The sequence below is a fragment of the Agelaius tricolor genome, unplaced genomic scaffold, assembly GCF_023055355.1.
Source record: "Agelaius tricolor isolate 1412-34295 unplaced genomic scaffold, bAgeTri1.0.p SCAF_33, whole genome shotgun sequence".
NCBI lineage: Eukaryota > Metazoa > Chordata > Aves > Passeriformes > Icteridae > Agelaius > Agelaius tricolor.
Window position 1 is genome coordinate 5,743,868 of NW_027269293.1, and position 10,296 is coordinate 5,754,163.

At 49.4% G+C, this 10,296-nt stretch overlaps 1 protein-coding gene across 1 annotated transcript; it reads left to right on the forward strand.

Annotated features, from left to right (window-relative positions):
- The first annotated feature begins 8,006 nt into the window (after window positions 1-8,006).
- Window positions 8,007-9,770, forward strand: RPL36 (ribosomal protein L36). The gene is made up of 3 exons (XM_071452212.1): window positions 8,007-8,202; window positions 8,947-9,081; window positions 9,640-9,770. Exons 1-3 carry the CDS (start codon window positions 8,110-8,112, stop codon window positions 9,727-9,729), a joined length of 318 nt encoding a protein of 105 aa, XP_071308313.1. The 5' UTR covers window positions 8,007-8,109; the 3' UTR covers window positions 9,730-9,770.
- Window positions 9,771-10,296: the final 526 nt, after the last annotated feature.

Below are 10,296 nucleotides of genomic sequence, written 5' to 3' on the forward strand. Positions count from 1 at the left end.
TCTTCATTCCCCCGTGGACTTCATGCATTACAAGTAGACAGTTTGTTTCACCACAGTCCTCACTACAGCTTGCAGAGGAATCTTGGCTCTGACACTTGGAGCACTTCTTCCCCCTCTTTCTTTACCACTGATCTTGGTGCCTCCATGTTGTTTTCCCTCATGAGTCCTCACTTCCTCTCTTCTCTGACTAGAAGAGGAGCTACTGCTTGTAGGTACCACTGCCAACAAATCCCATGAATTCAAAGATTCCTGCAGGATCCTGCAGCGCTGAGAAGTTGATCTCGTCTAGGTTCCACGTTGGGAATCACTCGTCATGCTTCTGCTGCCAGCCATGCGGCTCTGCTGCCATTGCACGGGCAGTGGCGGCTGCTGCGGCGCTGGCACCATTCAATGCCTCTCCTCCTGCAGGGCAATGGGAAGGGGAAGCTGCTGCCCCTGCCCTTCTGCCCATGACACAGCTGGCTAGGAGTGGCCAGGGAGGCAAGGCTCACCGCGGGCCGCACCAAGATGGCAGCAGCTACAGCAGTGCATTGCTACATGCTACGCCAGTGATGGCCCCAGTGGCGGTGCTTCACTATCCCTGAAAAAAGCTCTGTGTGTGCTGTGTTGATTATCTTCTCAAATATGTCATCACAGAGGTGTTACCAACATCTGTAATTGGGCCAGCAGAATGTCCATCTTCAGAGCCATCAGAGATTGGCTCTGTCAGACATGGTGAAGCTTCTAGCAGCTTGTCACAGAAGCTACCCCTGTGTTCCCCTCCCCAACCCTCCACCCTTTGCTACCAAAAACCAGGCTGTGCCAAACCAACATACTGGGTCAGGGAGAGGTATGGGGCGGGGCAAGAACATACCAAGCTAGAAATGAGGACCAGCTTCAAACATTTGTCTGAAGTCTGAGGTCCTCACAAGCTCCACTGAGATGCTGGTTTGTGCTTTAGCCTCTCTCTGGAAGCTCTTTATGGCTGGACAGCCCAGGACCCCACTGGTACAGAGTGACAATTGGGCAGAGTTCATCCAGCCTCCTGGTGCTGGCCAAAGAGGCAATGTCCCCTGGCTTCTCCAGCCACACCATCCAGCCTGCTCCCCCTTGACAGCAGTGACTTTCAGCTGCCCCACCAAGGGACTGAGGTATAGCCTCATCCCCACAGAAGCCATTCCTAGCTACATGGCATCTGGCCATTGCAAAGCATTGGCCACCTTGTAAAAGGCAGCAGGAATACAAATGGAACTTGCATTTGTCCAAAGTGACTACTTCCAAGGGAAATCTGTGGGTCTGTAAATGGTGTCTCCCATCTGATAAGGGTGAAACATTTCCATCCCCAGCAAGACCAGCAAGGAGGAAAGGTCAGTTTCACATAGTCACACTGCACCATAACCAGGGGAGCAGCAGTGTAAAACTCCCTGTACCAATGGCTGTAGGAGAAACCTCTTTTGTGTGGTTCCCTCAGAGAAGGCAGGACATTGCCTTCTCAATGACAAAAATAAATGTAGTTTATCCAAGGACATACTTTTAATTTGGAAGCGATTAGCAACTTGGAAGACCAAAACTAAGGCATCAATAATTGCAGAAATGGCTACAAAATCAGGGAATTCCATCGCATGGCAGCAGAGGTGAGGCTGTTAAATCAGTGTTGTAAGGCTCAGTGCAGCCCCAGAAGGGTTAAATCCTTTCCTTCAGAAGACAAGAGCAGCCTGCCTGAACTGGCAGCTGCAGTCCTCTGCTCAGGCTGAGCAAGCAGTTGGACTGGCCAAGTGGTCAGAAACCATAATTCAGCAGAGGCTCCAAGGCACAGGCAAGGGTTGTTTTCTGGGTTTTCCTAGAGCAGCTGGATTTGGGAACAGTTGCTGTCTGTGGCAACGTAGATGACAGATTTAGCAGTGTGCATGTGCTGTGAAAGAAGACCTTGCACAAAACAGAACATCAGAAATACAGGCACCTATAATACCCTGTTCATGGGCGTTATATGTAGTGACCAGGGAGCTGCTGCAGGGGCAGCTGCCTTTCTCCTCCTCACAGGAGGGCACTTGCATGGCTCCTCTGTGTGTGCCTGTGTCCATGCACATGTGCTGCTCCAGAAGGGAGACAATGGCTTGAGCAGAGCTGCTGGTGCCCTTGCCTGTGGGGTGATGTAGGAGAAGGATTTAGCCTGCTGTTTCTTCTGGTTTTGGTGGTAGAGGCTGTTGGTTTCTGATCTGGCTGCAAAGTCTTGCAAGTTACCAAATACTTCTGGGGAAGACTGTCTAGACCTCAGTTTACTTACTAACAGGAGCATTTTCATTAACGTCAGGTTCAAATTCTTTCACCTAGAAGACCCAAGGACCACTGCGAAAACTGTCCTGTGGTGTGATGTGATGTGATAGGATGTGATATGATGTGCAGGGCAGTGTTTTAAAATTGTTTAAAAATGTGCTTGAACCTAACTAATAAACCGCCATCAAAGACAGTAGTTAAAGTCTCTGACTGCCTCAAAGCAGGGCTTAAAATCTCTGAGAGAGCCAGTGAGGAACACAGTAGCTGCACAGCACAAGGCAGCCAGAGGCTGGCCTGGCTGAGCTGAGATCACTGCAGCAGCTCCCCATGCTGCAGCAATCACTGTGTGGGAGAGAAAACAGCGTGGCATTAGCATTTTCTGAAAAACCTCTTCACCCAGGATTTTTCTCCTGGGAAGCTGAGAAGCCTCTGAGAAAAAGGAAAACAATTTTATCTCATTTGCTTCTCCTCTGTTTTGCTCACATGTGGATTGTGTTTGGAGATTGTTTCATTGGATGTTGCTATGGGTTGTTTTGACTCTTTGGCCAATCAGTGCCAAGCTGTGTCAGGACTCTGGAGAGAGTCATGAGTTTTCATTATTATCTTTTTAGCATTCTGTAAGTATCCTTTTCTGTATTCTTTAGTATTGTTTAGTATAGATTAGTATAGTATTCTTTAATATAATATAGTATCATAAAATAATAAATTAGCCTTCTGAGAACATGGAGTCAGATTCATCATTCCTTCGTCTGAGGGCAACACAAATTCAGTAAAACAGCATCCAAAGGCAGCATGATTGTTCCAGTGGGAGAGGGCTGTTTTTATTAAAAGAGGTAGGAGTAAGGACTCTGTAGTGACCTTTACTTGCCTACCAAGGAGTTTAAGCAAAGAAGCCTTGTGGATGTGACAGCCTGGTCAGAGAGCGAGAAAACTAGATAAGTTTTCCCAGAATTGTCTTGAGAGACTTTAGGGAGTTGAAGATAAACAATGATAGACTATTATTATAAACAACCTGCAGATACTGTTTTCCTACTCTCTGTTTTCTTGTTTTTCTCAAAGATTCTTTATAAGAAAGGCATCTTGTTAATTAGCCAGTCAGGTGAAATGTATTGATCAATTGACCAACCAGGTCTATCTGTATCAGAACAATGTATAAAAAAAGAGAATCTGAAGTAAAGATGGGGTGCTTATGCAAACCAGCCTTCTGGTGAGTCTGTGTCATTTCTTAATAGGGACAAAATCTCAGTTTGGCTCTGATTGCTCCCTGGTTCTATTACACACCAGGGACTCCTCCACCTCTGTCATCTCACCAACAGAGGCTGAACAGACCCTTGTCCAGCTCTCTCCTGCCCAAAACAGGACAATGAAAGAGCACAATGGAATATTAGTAGCAATTACCATCAAGTGCCCAAGCAGGGCCATGTCCTGGTTTAGGGCAAATTTGGGAGAAAACCTCCAAAAGGGGCCCCTCCAGAAAGCAAACCCACATGGCCCCTCCCCCCAACCGGGTTGGGAAGGATTCCTCGGAGAGAGGTGGAAAGAACCTGTTTATTTAACAAGCACAGCACCCCCCAGCACACAAAAGGAACAATACCAGATGACACCACTCTGTCACCGCTCTGACAAAGATGATGACTTCAGAAAGTCTCTCCTGGGGGTGGTTGCTCTGTTATCAGTCTGTCCTGTGCTGGGGCAGCTGCTGCAGCCACAAGGTGCAAACTCTCGGTGTTTCCCAGGTCCCAGTCTGGAGCAGGTTCAAGTAGGTCCAAAAAAGGGAAAGGAGAAACAGTCCAGGGAAAATTTGGACTGCTTAGCTAAACTAACTAATGAGCAGGAGCAAAAAAGCAAGAGCAAAGCAGGAGCAAAGCAGAAGCAAGAGCAAAGTGAAAAGCAAAGCAAAAAGCAAAAGCAGCAGCATGTACTGCCCTGTCTCTGTGTCCTGCTAGCCGTGGGGGAGCAAAACCAAACAAAACATTCGCTCTTCAGAGCCAGTCTTAAAGGCACAGAACATGATATCCAGCATAAACAGAACACACACATGGGGATACAAGCATCATAACGTCACCCTAGGACAGGCATCACAGCACTGCGTGCCTATAAGAGAGGCCTTGCTCATCATCATCACAGGTTTTGTGTCTTACAGCCACAGCCACTTATTAGCTAGTAAAGAGAGATATCATTTCTGTTGTCCCCACATCCTCTTTTCAAAGCCATATTCTGTTGTGCATGGGAATAATTCCATCCCTGACTGAGAGGGCCACAGTTGCAGAAATATTATGTGTGATGAACCCCATGCAGAGATTATTGATGGGTGCTATTGTGAGTAATGATTTCCTGGAAGACAGAGAGGCTTCATCACTTGGGGAAATACTGTGCATGGACATGTGAAGCACAGGGCAGAACCACACAATCCTGAGCCTTGCAGAACTGTTCCCTCCAATCCTGAGATCAAGAGAGAGAAGAACTGAATCCATCCCCTCACACCCCAGCCAAAATCTCGTGATATCTCTGCTCTTCCAAAAGAAAGCCCCCTCAGCTACAAGAGTGCAGCTGCGCCTTTCACAGAATTCAGAATTCACAGAATTACCAGGTTGGAAGAGACCTTAAAGTTCATCAAGTCCAACCCAGCCCCAACACCTCAACTATACCATTGCACTGAGTGCCACATCCAGTCTTTTTTTATACACATCCAGGGATGGCCACTCCACCACCTCCCCGGGCAGACCATTCCAGAACTTTATCACTCTTTCTGTAAAAAGCTTTTTCCTAATATCCAACCTAAATTTCCCTTGGCTCAGCTTGAGACTGGTGTCCTCTGGTTCCATCAGTTGCTGCCTGGTGAAAGAGACCAACCCCCACCTGACTATAACCACCTTTCAGGAAGTTGTAGAGAGTGATAAGGTCACCTCTGAGTCTCCTTTTCTCCAGGCTAAACAACCCCAGCTCCCTCAGTCGTTTCTCACAGGGCTTGTGTTCCAAGCCCCTCACCAGCCTTGTTGCCCTTCTCTGGATGCACTAAAGAATTTCAATATCCTTCCTAAACTGGGCCCAGCACTGGACACAGCACTCAAGGTTTGGCCTCACCAGTGCCGAGTACAGGGGAAGAATGACCTCCCTGGCTCTGCTGGCTACACTGATACTGGCCAGGAGCCATTGGCCTTCTTGGCCACCAGGGCATACTGCTGGCTTTCTCCCCACCTTGGCCTCTTCTTTCCTCTCTTAAGTACCTGTCCTTATTTTCTCTTAGCAACAGATGGGAGAAAAATCCCTGAGAGAAAAAGAACAATCCTAACCTTCAATAGGCTCTCTCTTCATAAACTTGGAACAGCCAGGGGAGGGTAAGGCGCTGCACTTTTCCTTCTTTCCTTGGTCTTCAGTGAGGTCAAGAGGAACTCTGGCTTTTCTAGTTCTACTCCTGATGTCCTTGCAACGCCACTGTATGTCTCTTGGGTACTTTTGATGCTGCTTCCACCCCCCACATTCTTAATTTTTGTATTTAAATGTGATCCAGAATTTTCCACTTAGTCTGTCTGGCCTCCTGTTGTACTTGCTGAACATCGGGATTGATCATTCTTACACTTGTTCTCCATTGGTTAATCAGAAATTCACGTGGCTGTTTTACATCTACCTCAGCTCACTTTTACTTCTCCAGGCTGAAAAAGGCTTGTTCCTTCCACTGCTCCTCATGCTCCAGGCTTCAGACATCTTCATGGCTTTCCTCTGAACTTATTCCACTTAATCCAAGTTTTTCTTGCTTTGCAAGGCCTGAACACAGCATCACTGGTGCAATCTAATGAGTGCCATGTAAAGGGAACAATCCCTTCCTGGCCCCTGCCAGGTGCATCTGTCTATGCAGGCCAGGACATCACTGCAGCAGCCAGGGCACACTGCAGATGTTCATCCTATTTATGGTCCACTGAGCCCTCCCTGTCCATCTCAGCAGAGCCAGTCTGTCCCAGCTTTGGATTCAGCTCAAATCCCAAGGCTTCCTTTACCTTTTTTCTGCCCCCCTGTCCTTGGGCTCACCTGATGGGTAATACTTTACTTGTAATGCCTTTAGGAAAGTAATTAGACAAAGAGTGAAGAGACGTAACGCAGAATCCAAAGAAAGATCTAGTAGAGATGCAAACCATTTGCAAACACTGAGATGTGGAAGAAGGCATTTAGCAATGTTGGAATGGGGCAAAAGCTTCTGGAAACTGAAACCCTGGATTTTCTATTAGGAACTTGGTGAAGGCAACAATAGGAGGCAAGAACCCTTGTCTTAGGAAAAAGGCAGGATTTGAGGGGTGTCCAGTGCAGCATAGAAAGATCAAATTATGAGTAACCCACTTGGAGTCTGGGAACTATAGATCCATATGTTTCTGCATGAATGGAAAAGATGTCCTGAGAGGATGGTAGCAATGGTCAGGGTGTGAGAGGGAAGAGCCCCATGCAGATGCTGCTGGTGGGCTGGTGCTCACAGACCAGGCAGAGGGAAGCAGCCAGTGCCGCTGCCTCCTCTTCCAGGCAAAGTTTATTTTAGGGCCACCTGTATTTGATGAGGTCACAGAGCCAGAGCGGGTGAGGGCCCTTCTTCAGCACATTCAGAGGTGAGTGAGCAGCCATCCTAAGGCAGCTCCATGCACATCAGCAGGGGCAGGAAAGGTAACAGGAGAGGTGACACCTCCCCCAGCCCAGGGTTGCAACAGCTCCTCCTGTGAGGAACCCAGAGCTCGTGGATGGGGAGACCTTTAGCTGTCCTGTGTGATAGTTCTCAGTAGCAAAGATGATATCAAACTCATGTTGATTTTAGAGGTGCAGATTGACAACAAAACTGGCATTCGTAACTTTTCTTTGTTGACTTTCAGAAACATTAGGAAATATATCAGAAAGGCAGCTCCTTCTGCCTGTGTAGGACAGTCACCCCACCCTGCAGACGCCTGCTCATACGCTGCCCTCCTGTGGAGAAAGGCATCGGAGTCAGACCTGTCCCACCATCTGAGCCATGAACATTCCTGTGCCGTGAGGGGGTGACAGAGTCCAGCAGCTCCGAGTGCGTGAGCTGGGACCGCTGCCCTGGGATGAAAGGAATCAGTCGTGCAAAGATGAGCTCTACAGCAGGATGTAAAGTTCCATAATTTGTTTCAAAATCCAAGGTTTTCAATTTCAAGCCAATATTTTCCATTTCAACAAATTAAATTGTCTTTGAAAGCAGAAAACAGTTGAGTTGCACATATTCACATCAGCTCTCTTTCAGAAGTAAGAAAATCCAGTATATTTTATTCCAACAAAATCGTTTAATCTATTCCTTAAGGTTTGTCTGTCAAACGTCATCAAATCCTGGCCAAGTGATACCAAAGTTATAATTTATGGGGAAAAAATCTATGTGCGGGGCTGCGCGGCTCTGTACGGTGGGCACCCAAAGCCCCCCGGCCGCAGCTGAGGGGAACCAGCAGTTCTGTCGGACCACTCACCGCGGGATGATCCTCCTCTCATCCCCGCTGTCCCCTCACAGCCACAATGACTCCACCGCGGGGTGATCCTCCTCTCATCCCCGCTGTCCCCTCACAGCCACAATGACCCCACCGCGGGATGATCCTCCTCTCATCCCCGCTGTCCCCTCACAGCCACAATGACCCCACCGCAGGGTGATCCCCGGCCCCTCATAGCTGTGACACCAGCCGTGCCGCCAGGGGGCGCCCTTTCCCCTCGTAATTTCCCCAGCGCGCCCTCGGCCCCGCCCACCGCCGGAAATGGCCACGTCCCGGGGTCCGGCGCGAGCTCGTTCCTTCCGGTGCGGCGCCATCATCGCGGTGCGGTCAGGCCGAGTGGGTCTGTGTCCATCCGTGTCCATCGGGCCCGGGCGCCGTAGCCATGGCCATCCGCTACCCCATGGCCGTGGGCCTTAACAAGGGCTACAAAGTGACTAAGAACGTGTCCAAGCCCCGGCAGTGTCGCCGCCGCGGGGTGAGTATAAGACTCGGCTGGGCGCGGTGCCCTGGGCCTGCCTCTCCCCCTGTGGGGGCCGAACGAGCCCGCTTCTCCCGGTGTGCAGCGCGGTTGTGTTCATGTGTCCGGCCCGGAGCCGCCCATCGCCTCCGGCCCCGTCCGCGAGGCTGCGGCCTACGCTTTCGCCGCGGGAAGACGGAACGGCTCAGAACCCGCGCGCTGCCCTTGACTGCGGGGCGGGCGGGGTGGTGGGCTCGGCCGGGCAGGGCTGCGGGGAGATGTGAACTGTGTGCGTTCTTGAGTCTCTGCGATTTTGCTTCACTTGGTAACGACAGGCAATCTTCCACAAAACTGCTCCGAATTTCCCTACTAGTAGCTGTCTAGGTCTGATAGATGCGTGTTACGGGACACGATGCAATGCATCTGGGCCCATTATTCATTCTTACTAAATGCTCTGTGTAGCTGTGGTGTCTCCCGTGTGTTGCAGTGCAAATCTTGCTTAGCTCACGGACCTGTGTTTTTCCAAAAATGCTGGTTTTTGCCAGTGTGTGACACAGCCAGACCTGAGCCTGAAGACAGACTGGCACACTTTGCTAAGCTCACATGCTCCACAGGATCTGTCAGGGATGACGTTTTCTTGGGACACGGCAACAGCATGGGCTGGTTTTGAAGCCTAGCTGAGAGTATGCCACAGCCCCTTGCAGTCCCCTCTGCATAGTGCCTTGTAACCCGCTGACCAAAGTCTTCCCTCCCTTCCCACAGCGCTTGACCAAACACACCAAGTTTGTGCGAGACATGATCAGGGAAGTCTGTGGCTTTGCGCCTTATGAGCGACGTGCAATGGAATTGCTGAAGGTGTCCAAGGACAAACGTGCTCTGAAGTTCATCAAGAAGCGGGTGAGTCAGTCAACTAACATGGATGGCAGAAACTACTATGTCAGTTTTCTGTGTTCTGCCCTCTCCTAGGACTATTTGGCTTTTTAATTAATTACCTTTATTTTTTTTGTTGGTTTTGGAAGTAACTGGTGTAATATGATGGAGTGGAGAGAATGTTCTTGGGCTGGGCGGTAGAGCAGGAGATGGATGCAAAGGTACTTTGCTAAAAAAGCCCTGAGCTCAAGGATTAAGGCTGCTTTTCCACGGTTTGCATGTCTGCTGTGGGGAGAATGAGAGCAGCACTGATAGTGGTTGGATGCCATTAACCAGGAGACTAAATAGGGTTCCTTGAGTTGTAATGATTATGAGAGCTGAAAGTAGCCCCTTTCATGTCCAAATAACTGTTGAGGTATTACTGAGACATGATGGCAAACTCCTGGCTGGAGGTTGAGGTCCATTTTTCCAGGACTTTACTGTCCTGCCTGGTTTTGAGGTGTGACAGCAGGGACCACTTGCAGCATTCCCAGTCTGTCGAGTCTGCACTGGGTAAAGACTGACAGCTCTGCTCTCTCCCTGCAGGTTGGCACTCACATTCGGGCCAAGAGGAAGCGGGAGGAACTCAGTAATGTCCTGGCAGCCATGAGGAAAGCTGCTGCAAAGAAGGATTGAGTTGCACAGGCTGCAACACAATAAAGTCCTTTCTCCCAAAACCAGGGTAGTGAGTGTTCTTGGTACATCTACTTCAGTGGGTGCTGTTGGGGGATGCTGACAAGGTCCAGAACTCCAGCCATCAAGAATTTGGGTCAGGGGTTTATTGTACCTGCAGGTGTGGAGACACTGATACTGGTGCTGCTGTGACCTACTCTAGAGGGGAATCCTCTATGACTATGTGCAGTCTCAGGATGTGGAAATCTCTGGAATAATGCCTTCTACCTCCTAGTCTGTCTCCAGACCTAGATGGTGGTAGGAGGGAAGTGGGCAAAAATGGCTGTTGAAAATAGTAACTACTTTGCACTTCTTCCCCAGGGCACATCAGCCCATTCCCTATGCAGCTTAGCCTGCTCCTGTGTTTCCCCTTGTACTCTATTCAGGCCTGTGTTTTGCAGTGTGGTAGCAAGAATGACACCTGGAGTCAGCAAGAGCTCCCTGGACTTCAGTAGCTGGATTCTTTATTGTCCCCTAAGGGCTCCCTTGCTGAGATGACAAGATCTGTTCTTGGCTCAGAAAGTACGCCTG

Excerpts from the sequence above, each read along its gene's own strand:
- RPL36 (XM_071452212.1), top strand. The coding sequence starts at position 8,110 with ATGGCCATCCGCTACCCCATGGCCGTGGGCCTTAACAAGGGCTACAAA. Across the intron at positions 8,203-8,946 it reads GGCAGTGTCGCCGCCGCGGG|CGCTTGACCAAACACACCAA; the intron begins GTGAGTATAAGA and ends CCCTTCCCACAG. Across the intron at positions 9,082-9,639 it reads TGAAGTTCATCAAGAAGCGG|GTTGGCACTCACATTCGGGC; the intron begins GTGAGTCAGTCA and ends CTCTCCCTGCAG.